The sequence below is a fragment of the Neltuma alba genome, unplaced genomic scaffold (genome assembly GCF_004799145.2).
Source record: "Neltuma alba isolate B1F8T4 unplaced genomic scaffold, ASM479914v2 tig00011299_pilon, whole genome shotgun sequence".
Lineage (NCBI taxonomy): Eukaryota > Viridiplantae > Streptophyta > Magnoliopsida > Fabales > Fabaceae > Neltuma > Neltuma alba.
Genome location: NW_021636008.1, coordinates 54,585 through 71,060, shown reverse-complemented (window position 1 = coordinate 71,060; position 16,476 = coordinate 54,585). Strand labels below are relative to the sequence as shown.

The 16,476-nt window shown below is 29.6% G+C and overlaps 1 protein-coding gene across 1 annotated transcript; it reads right to left on the bottom strand.

Moving 5' to 3' along the window:
- Positions 1–4,338: 4,338 nt before the first annotated feature.
- On the bottom strand, positions 4,339–5,832 carry LOC114711567 (metalloendoproteinase 1-MMP-like). The gene has a single exon (XM_028895979.1). It carries the CDS (start codon positions 5,568–5,570, stop codon positions 4,491–4,493), a length of 1,080 nt encoding a protein of 359 aa, XP_028751812.1. The 5' UTR covers positions 5,571–5,832; the 3' UTR covers positions 4,339–4,490.
- Between the last annotated feature and the right edge of the window lie 10,644 nt (positions 5,833–16,476).

The window sequence follows — 16,476 nt, the reverse complement described above, 5'->3', positions numbered from 1 at the left end:
AAGACTCAGTTGATTTATTTGAGGAAATTAAAAAAATAAGTTAAGTTAGTTATTTGTAATAAATAAGTGTTGTCATTCCTAAAATATCCTTGCTAATTAAGTATATTGGCTAGAACTATCATTATTAGAATGATTATCTTGGAAAAAAATGCATAAATATGAGAGACAAAATGGATTTGGGTCTTATAATTAGGACCAAACAAAAAGTCAAATGGGGTCTTATAATAAGGACCGGAGGTAGTACAATAGAATTTTTTTTTGATACATAATATTAATAGAATTATTTTATTAAAGTAAATTAATATTGTTAAGACATAATTGAATTATTTGAAAAAATTAAAAAATTTAATAAATTACCTTAAAGTATTAATATTTATCATTTTTTAAACCAATCTATCACTCTTACAAAATTAGTATATAATCTAATAATATACGAAAGTATTTTAGAGAGATCATATAATATAAGTCATAGTTAAGTAATTTATTAAAATTTTTAATATTTTTAAATTATTTGATTGGGTCTTATATTAAAGACAGGTGATAGTAACATTTTAGATCTATATTTAACTTACGGGTGTGAGTTAATTTAAGGAAATTCAAGCAAAACAAAAATATCAGCAAAAATAATAAGCTCGCTCCAGTAATTAGATCATGTATTTTTGCGGTATTTATTTAGGGTTGATATTATTTTTAATCTGTTTCGTTTTGATTTTAATTTCTGAAATTTAAAATAAGTAGTTTTGTTTTGTAAAAATTGACTTCATTTTGGTCCACCTAAAATTTTTTTATTCTTGGAACATGTCACAAGATTGTTGATTTGTTTCAGAGACCAAAATTGTTGATTTCAAATTTCAATTCTAAAAAAAATAAAATAAGATCAAAATTTCATAAATTAAAAGTGATATTAATTATTTTATTTACGTCATTTTTCTCTGCAGATAGTTCCTCTGATGCAATTCAACTACTACAGAAGAAAGTCTTTGATATGCACGAGGACTCGTCAAATAAGGAATTTAAGTTTTAAATGTAGCTCTTAATTTACTACTATCTCCAATCCTAAATATTGACTAATTTAAGTAAATTAAGAAAATAAGATGAGTTAATTATTTGTAATAAATAAATATTGTCTTTATTCAAATATCTTTGTTAATCAAGTATATTGGTTAGAACTACCATTATTAGAAGAATACCTTGAGAAAAAATACATAAATATGAGAGATAAAATGGATTGGAATCTTATATTTAAAATCAAAATAAAAATCAAATAAAGTCTTATATTAATCATTGGACGAGGTAGCATTGATGTTCCTGTTTGCAATTGTCAGAATTGATATTTGCAATTAATTCATTTAAACAAAATTTTCAGAGACCTAACTATTATTAATTCAACACTTTGGAACTTAGGGTATATTTGGCTCAATGAGAGGAGGGGAGGAGAGGGATTTTAATTGAAGGGAGGGGAGGAGAGTAGAAAAATTTTAATATTATCTTGTTTGGATTTATAAAAACAGAGGGGAGGGGAGGGAAAAATATTTTAATATGGACAATTTTGCTCTTATTTTATTTAAGATATGGGTATAATGGTCACAATATGACAAAATATAGACATAATGGTCACAATATGACAAAATATGAATATAATAGTCACAACATGACAAAATATTACCATTTCCCTCCAAATCCTCCCCATTTTGAAAGAGAGGTTGAGGAGGAGAGGGGAGGGAAAATTTTTAAAAATTTTTCCTCCCCTTTTAAAATTTGTGTGTTGTCAAACAAGAGAAAATGATTAAAGTCCCTCCCCTCCCTTCCTCTCTCCTTCTTCCCAAATCCCTTATACTAAACACACCTTTAAATGCCATTCTTCCCATTGTATATTTTTGCAGATGAGAAGATAAACTCAATAGTTTGAGCAGTTTCCATTTTGTAGCATTGTGTTTCCACACACAAGTTTGGCAGGAGAGAAGCCTAACTCGTTTACCGCTTAAGCCACATTGTTGTCTTTATCCTGCGATCTCATTTATTTCTATTGTATACTCTTCGGCTACTTAATATATTAGCTAATTTAAAAGTTAATACTACCTCCAGTTTTAATTATAAAAACCAGTTGACTAATTTGAGAAAATTAAAGAAAGGATTTAAGTTAGTTATTTGTCATAAATAGGTGTTGTCTTTCCTAAAATATCCTTGCTAATCAAGTGTATTGGCTATAACTACCATTGTTAGGAGGACTATCTTGGAAAAAAAAATGCACAAATATTAGAGACAAAATAGATTGGGGTCTTATATTTAGGATCAAAATAAAAGTCAAACGAGGTCCTATATTAAGGATCGGAGGTAATATTACTTTTATATATAAGACCTATTTCATATTTTTATCAATTTGTTTTAAATTAACTCTATTAATATTCTTTTAATAGTAATCAAATAGGAGAATGAGGGAGAAAACATATTATATTAACTAATTTAGCTAACATCATTAATCTATTCAAATTAATTAATTAGGTTTTATATTAAGAATCAGAGTATTATCAAATAACAAGTTACTAATTAAGTTAGGTCTAACAGAAGGGATTAGTTCTTCACAACATGTTGAATCAATGTTCAAATGCTCATTAAAAGAGGTGTCCATATTTAGTACCTAACAATACCTCAAATAAATTTATCTCTATTGGGAAAATTTCTATGTGTAATAAAAAAAACGAGTTAAATATGAAAATTATAATTTTTATAATTTTAAAAAATATTTACAAATTTTTCATAATTTAATTTTCTATTAAAAATATTCAAAAATATTTATTTCAGAAAGGGAGTATTGCAAGTCTTAATAAAGGAATTTAGTTACCTTAAAATCTATTGACAACTGAAAAACATGTAATAATAAGTTTCAGGACAGGAAATAACATGTTCATTATTACCACTTGTCATTAGATTTTTTGGTGATTAATTTTTTTTAGGACCTTCTAGTAATTCTCACTTTTTAAAACAGCATGCCAAGCCGCTTGTAATAATTAAGAAATTTCCCCCACAAACAGTATAAATATTAGAGGGAAAACTGAAAAGGCGATAAAAATAAACGACTCCGTTAAAATATCATTGGCAGACTTTTTTTTTTTGGGCTAAAAATCATTAGCAGACTTATTGGCATTCAATATAGTTGTTGAAAGATAAATATTAATTAATATCAATTTAATTTCAGGGGTTAGAATTATATATTGAAAGATAAATATTAATTAATATCAATTTAATTCTTGACTTATGATTAACTTTATGTATTAAAACCTTTCATAAATTCATATGACTGTTTTGTAAGAAAATGACATGAAAAAAATTGGGCGATATTTATTACATTTCAGTCTTCTACAGAAACAAACAACGTTGTGAGGACAAACACGCTAATTGACCAAATCCAATTCCAAAAAGGACTCTTATTTTTGTTTTTCAAGCAAATATTTTTATTGTCCCCCAAACAAAGGAAAGATTTCGCAGGCCATAAATTAAAATTAAACTAACTAATCAAACATAAATGGGAACTGACTTCACAATTTAAGTGATTTGGTTAACTAGCTCATCACTGCTGCTATAGTTATCAGTTATATCACTATCCCACGCATACTCTTGAAAGGCCTATTGTCTATTTGGTTTTAATTTATAGCTTATCGTTTATTTGCTCAAAATGACTTTCTCAGGTTAATTAAAAAATTTACTTTAATTCTAAGTATAATTTATATTTTTTTTTGCCAAATCATCTATTTATTACGTATATTCAATACAAATTATTAAAAAGATATTTTAGAAAAACTAATACTGATATTTTGTTGATAACTAATTTAATCATTCTTAATCTCAACACATTAATTATTTTCTAAAGTAGTAAGTTTGTTTAACAGGTTGATTAAAAAGCAAGTACTACCTTCTGTTTTTAATATAATAACTAGTTGGAGTTGAATTTAGTTATAAGTATAAAATCTTAATACAATTTGTCTCTTGAATTTATAATTTTTCTTTTGAATACTCGCATTGACTATAAAAGTCCCACCAAGAAGTAATTCTATTGTACACAGAGTAACCTTGGCTTTAACATCATCTTCCCAATTTATAATTTTTCTTATAAATATTCTTATTGATTGTAAATATTTCCGTCAAGAAGTAATTCTATAATACATGATTGAAAACCAAATTAATTAATTTTCTAATTATTCTAAATTAGTTATTTAACTCTTACGTTAAATATTAATGGTTTCTGACATCATCTTCCATTACATTAGGTTAGAGATATTCTTCCTTAACATCATTATCTCTCTATTTCTCTCTTAACATTTGAATAACAACAACAATCCCTTAGCGTAACTCAACCTTCTTAATTTCTATATCCTTCCATTGTGCGTGAATCATTGTTCTAATTCACTTCAGCTTTACAAATATCAACCAAAGAATGAAAAATACACATGCCTACCTGTATATCGACCTCAACAAAAATACAAAAGAATTTTTCAAGTCCATGAAAATAACATGAACAATGCCAAAGCCAGAAGCAGGGGCCACTGAGCCAAATCACCGTCAATACGAACAGCGAAGTTGGAAGAATTTTCCGATTCCAACAAAGAACTAAACGTGAAGTTTGGGTTTGACCCATACAACGCTTGAATTCCCAACACGTCATCCATCTTCAACTCTCTCTTTCTCGTTCTCGGACTCAAGCTCGGGTACATCACTGCTTCTTTATCACTCGTGTGGGCCAGCCCCAGCACGTGACCTATCTCGTGCGTAGCCACTGACTCCAAGTCAACCGCCACTCTTGACCCTTCTTGATCGAAATCAACGGCCCATGTTTCAGCTGCGTCCAGATGGAATCTCCCGTTCTGTGGTGAAAACGCATGGCCTAATACCCCTAACACTCCGTCGAACGGCTCTCCGTCACCGTGGTCCCCGAAGTAAAACCCGATCCGGATATCCGCCGCTTCTAATTCTGAAGTCTCCAGAAAGTTCACCGGAATCACTGAGGCCCACCGTGAGAACGCGTTCTCGAACGCCGTTCGGATTTCCGGCATGCTTAAACGGGTGATCATGGCGTCTGGGGAGAAAGCATAGGTGAGATTCATCGGAGAGTCGCGAACCCATCTTGGCTTGCCGTCGAAGTAAGCGAAGTGACGAGTGGAGTGTAGGGTACGCGAGGAGGAGTCGCTGACGCCGCATCTCGGCGCCATGATTGTGGAGATCGTGTCGGAGTCGAGCTTTCCGGAGACGGATAATCCGAGTTTCTTCTGGTAAAGCGTGACGGCGGACTCGAATTCGGAGTCGAACTCATCCGTGAAGTTAAATGGCGTCGTTTTAGAGAGGTATCCGAAGTGATTAAAGTACTTCTTCAGCTCCGACATGCCGCTGACCTGGCTTCCTCTCTCGGCGTGGAGGAATCTCGAGAAGTCCCGCCACGTGGCGTCGTTGTGGGTATGATTGGTCGTTACAGTCACCATTTCGGGCGTCATTCTGGCGGGAAAACAAGGGCGGGAAAAGAAGAGGAGGAAGAAGAAGAAGATGAACCAGAGACAATCATAACGGAAAAACGGAAACATAACCGCCTTCCAATCAGTAGTTGTGTCGGGATTTGGGCGCTGATCAATAACGAAAACGCAGAGCTCTCTCTATTTCGGAGCCTCCAAACTTATTAAAATCTCATATATAAAATCGGAGCACCACAAGGTAGATTATCATATATATATATATATATATATCATGACGACGTCAACTATAATATATATACATATACATATGAATTTATTAAATAATTAAGGTTATTGAACGAAACTTGTTGACATCGAAGAACAAAGAAGTTAGGATGAGATTAACGAGGAAGAAGATGGGGTTTTATTGAAGTGGAGCTACGGGTGGGTCAACCACTGGGTCTGTTTGCATCATCGTATACGTTCGATGATTTAAATTTTTTTTAGGTTCCCAAACGTAACGGATTTGTGGATGTGGTTGGTATATTGTTCGAAGATGACTGGGATTTCCTAAACGGAAGCTGCCCAGAAAAAGGGAATAATAATAATATTATTATTGGGCCTTCGAAGTTTCAACGTACGTCGTCGAACTCCATATGATCGTTCGAGTTTAGGTGTTGAAAACTCCGTTGGTTGACCAAATTTTGGTGGTGATCAACGATCAACTTTCAACTGTATTAACTTGTTATATAACAGTATTGCAATAAAAAAATTTTAAAAAATAATTATAATAAGGTCTAAAAAAAAATAATTACAAAACAAGTTCTAGAAATTATCATTTCTTACTCTAAAATTTGTAATTACAAGCTGTTTAAATTGTTATTGGGGTTTTTTAATAATTATTTTTTTATTAGAATTTCATTGCAATTCTCCTTAATTATATTCCCTCATACCCTAAATATAAAAGGGTTATTTATAATTTTAATTTTTCTCTGAACATTATCCCACATAATAAGGAGATTCTAATCAAGAGATATAATTCCAATGCAAATGATAATTAAAGAGGACACTTTAAAGAATCAATACAATTTTTTTATAAATAATTAACTTAACTAATTTTTTAATATTTTTAAATTAATTGTTTAGCTTTTATATAAAAAATAAGAAGGAGCATAACAACATGAACCGGACATACATATGCATTAGCTATATATATATGACAGATTTCTGTTATTGAAAAAATTATAAGCAAATAACTTCCATGCGTATATCTTCTAGACTGATTGAATTTATGTTTAATTTATAGCAGTATGTGAGAATTAATCACTGCACCTTAGATTTTATATATATTTCTTATCATTGACATATATATAATTGAAATAATTGGTTACGTATATTTTTTGTTGAATGGGGTTTTGAATTTAGTGGTAGGTTAACTTGGAGGACGGCTATAAATTCGCTAGAAGATTAATAAGACATGATTTAGTAATTTGCTTTCCCTTCTCAATTATTTCTAAAACGTGGAGGGATGATAAGGTCAATTCAAGGTCTTCGCTTTCAATACGCCATTAAAGTTTAGGGTCGTCTTTCTATGAATAATATATACAAAGCTCTCATTGTCATCTCTAATCAAGGGGCCCTCTCTTTATCTCACTTTTGATTTGATTTTTTTTTTTGGGAAAAAAATTGCAATCATATATTAATATATCAATGATAATATTAATGCTTTTGTGTGACGTACGAAAAACCAGAAACATAAAAATAAATAAAAGTGCATAATAATAAGAGGAGAGAACGAAGAAGAAGCGATTAATATTGGTGGGCTTGTTCTTCGGTTTTCTGATCAACAAATTGACTCCAGTGGTAACTTTTGACCAAGCTCTTACCTATCCGTCAAATTAATATAAATATAAACGAAGACTTTATTATTAACTTTCTACTTTACACAGATTTTTTTTATTTATTCCAATAATTGGTTCTGTATATCCTAATTGGAGAATTTCAGAACCATGCCATACATAATGAAACTAACAAGTTGGCCCTTTTTGACCAAAAATACTAACAAATGGCCTTCGCATTATATAAAAGTAAAAAATTCCACAACTTTTTTGAATTTTTTATTGTAAAATATACATAATTATTATTTACTTTTTCCAACTCGGTATAATTTTCTTAAATAAAAAAACAAGATTCTCCTGTAACGACTCGAAACGGAGGCCAATTGAATAAAAAGTTACGTTATAAATAAGTTCAATTTTAAATGGTTATATTCAAATACCTTTTATTGAAAAATTGATATATTTTTATTTAATCTTATTTATTTTTTAAAAAAATAAATTAAGGTAATATATTAAAATTATTTTTACAACATTTATGAATGACTATATGGAATTTTGTGAACATAAATGACAAGACAGTTGAAAAGTTGCTAACTTGTTTAGGTTTTCATGGACTTTTTAGGATTTCTGTATTGAAAAATAGAGACGTGTTTTAGCTAAATAAGGATGATATCAGCATGTATGTATAGCTAAAAGAAATATAGCCTCGGTTAATAAAAAGAATTTGACTATAAATAAATAAATCAGTATTTAATGAACGCTGTAACAACAACAACAATAATCATAAAAATCAAGGGTTTATATTTTTTATATATGCTCCCCGGCCAAGACCTCAAACAAAGAATAAATTATCTCATTGATAAACTTTGAAAAGGACATCGCAAAATAATAGATCATGCCTTGCTTAATGAAAATGCACCTATTATTTTTCTTTTGGTGATAAATGGACTTTTTATTAATGAAATAGAACAATTTCGATGTTTCTTACAAGAATAGGAAACTGCTTGCGATGTTGTTGTGTGCAGAGGGAAATTAAGGACCCCCCTTGATGAAAGACTATGGAAAATCATATAAAGAGTTTGTAGATAATAGAGTATGCTAAGTACTACCTCCGGTCCTTAATATAAGACCCTATTTGACTTTTATTTTGGTCCTAAATATAAGACCCCAATCCACTTTGTCTCTCATATTTACTCATTTTTTTCAAGATAGTTCTTCTAATAATTATAGTTCTAGTTAATACACCTGATTAGTAAGGATATTTTAGGAAAGACAACACCTATTTAGGACAAATAACCAACTCAACTTACTTCCTTAATTTCCTCAAATTAGTCAATTGGCTCTTATAATTAGGACCGGAAGTAGTATTTTATTTATCAGCATCTATCTATGGGTGTGTTCTGAAAAAAGGATCTAAGTTAATACTACTCCAATCCTTATTATAAGTTGCTTGTAAGAAAATTTTTTGGTCATAAGCATAAGTCATTTGTAAAGTATTTAATGATTATTTTTTAATTTTATCCTTTTTTTTTTTGTTTTTACTGAAAAGAGGGGAAAAGAAGAGAGAATGCCGACGAGAACGATTTGTAAATGCAGAGAGAGAAACTTTGATAAAGATAAATTTAGACAATTTTATCACTTTAATGCATTTTTTTGTATGTGAAACTATGTTAGACTGATAATAAAAACTGTAACGGTATAGAGTTAACATCAATGGAACGTGTTTAATTAGCAAACCAACTGAACAATTAATTATTTATCTTGTGATAAATGTGGTTAAAAGGGACATTCTAGTTCTTTGCTAGAAGTTGTCTAATTATGAGCCACGTTATATCTGAATATTAATTTAACTACCTCCATAGAGTAACTGGCAATCACAAACTTTTGGATTCAATTGTCCCTACAAACTCTAAAGCCTTCAAGAATTATACATCTTAGCAATATAATAGTCGTATTATCCAAGTTTCTCCATGAAACTTTAAATGTAACTATTTTGTAAATCCTAATATTAAATCATCCAAAAAAAAAATTTATCCGTGTTTCACAATTCAAAGATAAATAGAGCTAGAAAAAACAAACCAATTACCTAAAAATGAGCTAATTAATCTTTTACATCCTGCAAGTTCGTAGGGCAGTTGAATCTGCCTACCTCCAAATGGATTGAACTTTTATAGCTCAACCTCCATTAGCTAGCCAACCCTTTTTTCAATTTTCAAATATACTTTTTATTTTTTATCATATCTTGAATTGAAACTTTTAATTAGATCCCAGATGTTTTCATGATGAAGTTAACTTCAAATTTTTGCAAATATTTTACATAATTGTTTAAATTGTATGAAAAGGATAGATTGGTTTTAAAAAAAAAAAACAGACGTTAAGTATGAAACAAAAGGTTTTATACCTTACATTCTAGTCATATTGTTCGAATAAGAAGTAAATAAAAAGGGGCTAAGCGAGCCATATCAATTAGGCTCGAAATGAGTTGAAAATTTCCAATCCAAAACCACTAAGCTTGTCAGCTAGTTTTGTTGGAGCTAACCATTTTTTCTAGCTCTGATGACGAAGTCTTTGTGAGGGCCATAGAATGTGGTTCCTAATGTATAGATATGGCATCGGTATCAATATTTGGTATAGAGTGAAATGAGGAAGCTCTATTTTTGTTAATTTTTATGTAAGTGTTAAGATGATAAAATTAGATACTATTGTACCAATTTGTTCAAGTGGTTTAACAGATACTTCCTCATTAAAAAAAAAAAAAAGAATCCCAAGTTTAGGTTTCATGTTTGAACAAATGGAATCTTTTACAGTGAGCTTTCTTGGGATTCAGATTAATTTGATGATTGATTATTTCAAGAGATTTTTTTTTATTTATTTCTCTTGAGTGGGACTTTAATGTGATGTATGCATTGTTATTACTTGTCATGATGGTTGTTAATTATTACATTTTCAATTGTTAATGACTATTTTTTCAGTTGTCAATACATACTTAAAAAAATAAAATGGCAATTTAATAATTGAATAAATGGAATCTCTTACAATGAGTCTCTTGGTACTTCAAATTAATTTGATAATTTTAAAGGATTTTTGTTGTATTTATTTCTCTTTGGTGGGGCCTTTATGCAATTTTCTCATATTCTGTTCAGTGATTTTCTCTTCTTCTTCCTCTTTTTTTTTTTGGCTGCAAAAAATGCTTTCCCCATATTTTATCTTTCTTTGGGCCAAAGAAAATCTATTTCCATAGAAAGGTAAGATGGCCCAATTCAGTGCAGCATCATCAAAACCCAAATTTTCGTCTTACTTTGCTTCTTTCAAGCATGAGTCATGACCAAAAGAAGTTTTCAAGCAAAAAAGTGGCTGCTTCATATTGAATATTATTAGAAATATTCACGTTTAATTCATTGTGTATCTAAATTCTTTCATTAACATACATGAGCATTCGCTAATTTTGACATCTAATAACAGTTAGTAGTTAAATTAATAATTCATAGCTATTATAAGTTTTATAATTCCTAACTAGGAATTTGTTAAAAGTATAGGTCTCAATTTGGATATAGTTATTTTAATTGAATTTAATTGGAATTCTCCTTTTATATGATTAAATATGTGAAAATTTTTAATTTTACTTGAAATCAAGATTAAGGTGCCGTGTTCATTAGCATATCAATTATTGTATCTGTAGTAGTAATAATATATAACAAGGTCGTAAAAAAAAAGATATATGGCTACTTTTTTTAGAGTTAATCTACCATAATCTGATTTTGCCAAAAAATTTCTAGAGCTCCATTTCTGATGATTAATTTTATATATGGTTTGTTATCATTTTAAAGGTGTTATTTGATCGTAGTAAAATCAAAGAATGCTTTTGGCATCATGTATAGTTAGATTTGTCAGTAGCCCAATATACACACAGAGTCACAGACCTAGAAGGTTAAAAATATTTAATAATATTTTTTATTAGTAATTACTATATAAATATTATAATTTTTTAACAGAAATTATTATCTTTATAATAAGTTGTTATTTTTAGTGGAGCAGTTGACACTGACAATTTTCAATACTTGTAAATTGAGAATTATGAAGTTATTGATTTTCATCAAGCAATTGCTAATATATGAAATTTACCTGTCATTGTCAAGGTAGAAATTATCAATTCTGAAAGATGGCTTGTTAATGAGTTATGACTATGGCGCTTTATATATATTTTTTTTTGGGGGTTAAATTGTCATTATGTAAAATTTAGTTGTTAATCATCTAAAATTAAGTTGTTATATGTCTAGCTATTATGATTATAAATGATATAAATGAGGAATTAAGTGCTTATCACAACGTTTTTAAGTTGCACAATTTTTTTTTTGCTGATATTTGTGTTTTTTTTAAGTTGAACAATTTTTTTTTTGCTGATATTTGTGTTTTTTTATGTAAGTTCTTGATTCTGTTTTATTTGTATGAGAATAATTGAGGGATTGATAAAAATAAGAACTAAAAAATTAATTGAACTGACTCCTAAATATGTTATAGATTATAACCTAAAAATTAGAGATTAACCGTGTTAAAATAGGAATGAAGGTACAAAAATGGTTTTTAAGTTCATAAAAGAATATAGAATCACAATAAAAGAGAAATAACCTTATGGTGGGATACCTCAGGTGCCCACAAAAGAAAGTTGGAATTCAAAACAAAGATTGATGGCTATGGCAATGAAATCAAGCTAATGAAACGTGATAAGACAGCTGATAGCAGCTTCCGTCGATGCTAACTCCTACAGCTTTAAGATTAAAAAACGTAAGTATTAAAATCTTAAAATTTATATTCTTTTTATTTTTCTAAAATTATTTTTTTCTGATTTTACTAAATGATAAAAAAAATCAGGAATGACAAAATATAGGTTAGAGCTTGATACAGTATTAATAGTCGGTTATGACTTTAATGTTCATAGGGAGTTATATTGGATTGTGATTAATTCATGGGAAACTAAATGGGACAAGATGAAAAGAGAAATCCCTAATAAACATGGAATATGGGGCATAAGCATATGCGCAGGTCATCTATAAGAAATAATATGTATTAAATAAATTTGTGCAGTTAACTTTCAGACCCATTAATTGTAGTGTATAAATTAAGGGTGTTCACGGAATAGGACGGGACTGAGATAAACTCGTCCCAGTGAATAGGAACAGAATGAGGTTTTCGTCCTGTGCCTGGACAAGATGAGACGTCCCGTATCTCTATTTTTTTTTTCAAAAAAAAAAGCTACACTTTTTGAGTTAACATTTGTGTTTTTATTGAGCTTCTGAAAGGTAAACAAGTTAAAAAAAATTAATAACTATGCAGATTTCAAAAAGCCTAATTATAAGCAAATAAATGAGGATTTTGCATATAAAAAATACTAAAAAAACCTGAAAAAGTGAAAATCATTGGGGCAAAACACAAACACTAATCTCATGTTCAACCATTAACATCACTTTAAAAAATAACAATATAATGACCAGAGAAATTTAATATTCCATCTAAAAGCTCCTTTAGCCAGCCAACATACACACATATATTCTTTAAACATAACACTGAGTCCATGAGCCCAACAATACTCTTAAACATAACCAAGACAACCATAAGTCCATTATTACACAATCAAAGAGTTCAAAATAGTCAAAACACAATTTTGTCAATCCATAACATTTAAATCCATAACACAACTATTCCAATCCATACCATTTAAGTCTAAAGTTAAGAAAACCACAAAGGAATTTAAAGGGGGGGAAACACAAATACCCTAGGACAAGACGACCATGTCTTGTCCTGTCCTGGTTATTATTTTGTCTCGTTCAGTAGTTGTCCTATCTTGAAATTTTTTTGTCCCGTCTCGAATTGACTGGATCCAGGACATGACAACTTAAACACTCCAAGTATAAATAATAGGTTTACAGACTTACTTGTCTACGGATATTCAGAATCAATTAATGAAACCATTGTTCATTTTGTTGGGTGCCTAATGACATGGTTCAGAGCTAGGTTTGAAGACAGTGGACTAATAAGCTATCTATGGCACTCAAAAGAGGTGGTTTCAAGTAAAATAAGCATGCCTCCTCAAACAATGAAGTAAACGAGTTTTGAGAAAAGAACCTATGGAGTAAAGGAGTTCCTTTATGGTAATTTTAAAATTAAGGACTTGGTATGATGAAATGTGTCTTGTTCTTAGTTCCTGATAAAACCCCTCATAAGCTGTAATTAAAATTGTTCTTAGCAGGATTGACTTTCAAATTACACACAAGTTGTTCCAAAATCGGTCCAAAATGTTGTGAACAGTGAATAGTAAACTGAATTGAAATTTTCAAATTAATAACTTTCCATACTTAAGGCTTGTATATCAATTCTAAAAAGTTCTAATTATTATATAATAAGGTAATAAAAGAAATGTAACAAAAGTCACTCTAACGCAGAAGTTAATTTGAGTAGCTTTTACGATAACAATGCGGAGAGAGAGAGAAAAATGGCACTAGAAAAAGATAAAATTACTCCAACAAACCCAATAATTTGATATGTAGAAAAGTATTTAAAGGAGAAAAAATTTAAGTAATAAAAATCAGAAAAAATGTCTTCATTGAAAAGTTAACTGTTAAGAAGGACTTGATAAATTTTTATACACATGCAATACCACACTCTACAAATTTTATACACGTGGAGTACTAATATGATATATTACCTTCGCTGCTTAATATAAATCCCTCATAGACTACTTTGAATACATTAAAAAAGCTAAAATATATGTTACATGATTTCTCTAAAATACTCATGTATATTCTTAAACTTTATAAATTAGTTCACTGAATCTTGTATAAAAAAATCATGCCATTTTCAGTCATTTTATATATAAACTTACTTTTTCATTATCAATTCAAATTAGATTCAACTTTTCAAACTAACTTTTTATAAATACTAATTCAAACATAAATCACATTATACTAATTGACTTTTAATCTAACTCACATTTGCAAAAATGAGATAGAATAAAAATCAGTTTTACTACCACTAATTTAGGCACATTCTAAGTGAAAGTTGTGCGCGCTAGGGATGAACTAACGTGTGAAGATGAATGCCAGTTGATGCATTGAAAATTCCATTTTGGGATCTCACACCTCATGGGAATTATTGAATTTAAGTGCGTCGATTTGAAATTTCATAATTTTCAGGTTTTTGCCTGTTATTTTCCCTTTTATTGAGAATTCAACTGTAATTAAATCGATTTTTTTTTAGATTTAAATGTGATCCTCCTCTTAAATAAGAACCATCCAGTTTTGACCCAAAAAAAAAAAAAAGAACCATCCAGGTGCATGTGCATGCGCGGATGTCCGTGGCGAGACTTCGACGTCAGTTAGTTGGCTTTTGTGCGCAGAAAGCGAAGTGAGGACTGAGGACTGACGAGGGATTGATACTTTCCCCTCTACTGATGCAACCCAAATGTTTATTTTCAAAAAGAATGAGACGGCAGAATTTGATCATTTCATTAAAAAAAAATGATATCTTTAATAATATACTACCTCCGGTTCTTCATATAAGATCTTATTTGACTTTTATTTTGGTCTTAAATATAAAACCCTAATCCACTTTGTCTCTCGTATTTACTTAATTTTTTTCAAGATAGTCCTTCTAATAATTATAATTCTAATCAATACACTTGATTAGCAAAGATATTTTAGAAAAGACAACACCTATTTAGGACAAATAACTAACTCAATTTACTTCTTTAATTTTCTCAAATTAGTCAACTGGTTCTCATAATTAGAACCGGAGGTAGTATTTTCATCACTAGTAACACAATGGCAGCTTCTTAATTGATTTCTAATAATCTATAAGAAATGTTTTTTTTTTGGAAAAAAATTCATTAAGTACTCCTAAAAACTCAAAATTTCCTTATTATTTTTTTAAACATTAGTACATTTTTTACATCTGTATTATAATTTTAGACGGAAGGAGTAACTTTTGAGTCATGAAACTTCTCCAGACGTATATAAAAGGCTGGGAGATCAATTTAAAAGCATTAATTAATATTGACTTAATGAATTTGGGATAATTAATTATGTGTCTACCAAGTTGAAAGAATAGGGGAATGCTAGCGCCGCTTCTAGATTCATTGCAAATGAGTCGGCGCGGTGGGTTAAACATAATTAATTAGTCGCCAATATAATAAATTAGGCTCTTAATTAAATGACCGTATCCATCCAGGACCATCGCAACCGGAATGATAATGATGGAGTCGTATTTATTTGGCTTTTAATTATTTATTGTCTTCACTTTTTAATAAAAAGGGACAAAACCCAAAATCAAAATTACATTTCCTATGCATCTGTTATTTTTAATTAATTTTAATCTTTTTCTTAAATCACGTAACTCGGTTGTTTAATTTGAATATTATAACAAGAGACATAAAAAGTATTTTTATTCATTTTTGTCCCCCATTAATGACATATTACATGACTAAGTTAATTATTTTATTCACTATTTCACTCTCGATAAATAAGAGTATTTTAAAAAATAAAACATTTTGTACATATTTTTTTATTATTTTTAATCAACTTTAATTAATTCTTTTCTATGTAGTTCATTTTTTTTTGTGCTTTATATATAATATTTGAAGGAATATAAAGTAAGACAACGGCTAAATATCTCTTAGTTCAATAACGCCTCAACCCTCTGTTTTATAAAGAAGATTACGGGTTCTATAACTCAAAAGTGTCCAAAAAAAAAAACATGAGAGGCGTAAGAGTGAAAAAAAAATGAATTGTTGACAAATTTTTCATTTAAACATTGGGATTAATTCAAACTTTGGTCTATTAAATTTGTCCTCATTGAGGTTTTGGTTCCTCAACTTATTTTTCATTTATAATATTGATTCATATAATTCAATAAAAACTCAGACCGTTTTATTTTTTAGAGACCAAAATTTATGGTTTAAAATTTGAGAGACCAAAACCAAAATAAGCACAAACTTAAAAGATAACAAAAATTTATTAACCCTACACATTAATTTAATTTAATAGGGTTGGAGAGAAATAAAGCAACACAAAGTTGGAAAAAAAGGTAAAAGAAGAGAGGGTGTTTAGGGCATGGGGCCATAGACGAAGAAGTGTTCTTGGGACCCCTTGAAGAAAAGATGCTATCAAAGCACTTTACACTTGAAGGTTCCTTTGGCGTTTCCACACAAG

Bases quoted from the DNA above. Each gene is read 5' to 3' on its own strand.
- LOC114711567 (XM_028895979.1), bottom strand. From the start codon at position 5,570: ATGTTTCCGTTTTTCCGTTATGATTGTCTCTGGTTCATCTTCTTCTTC.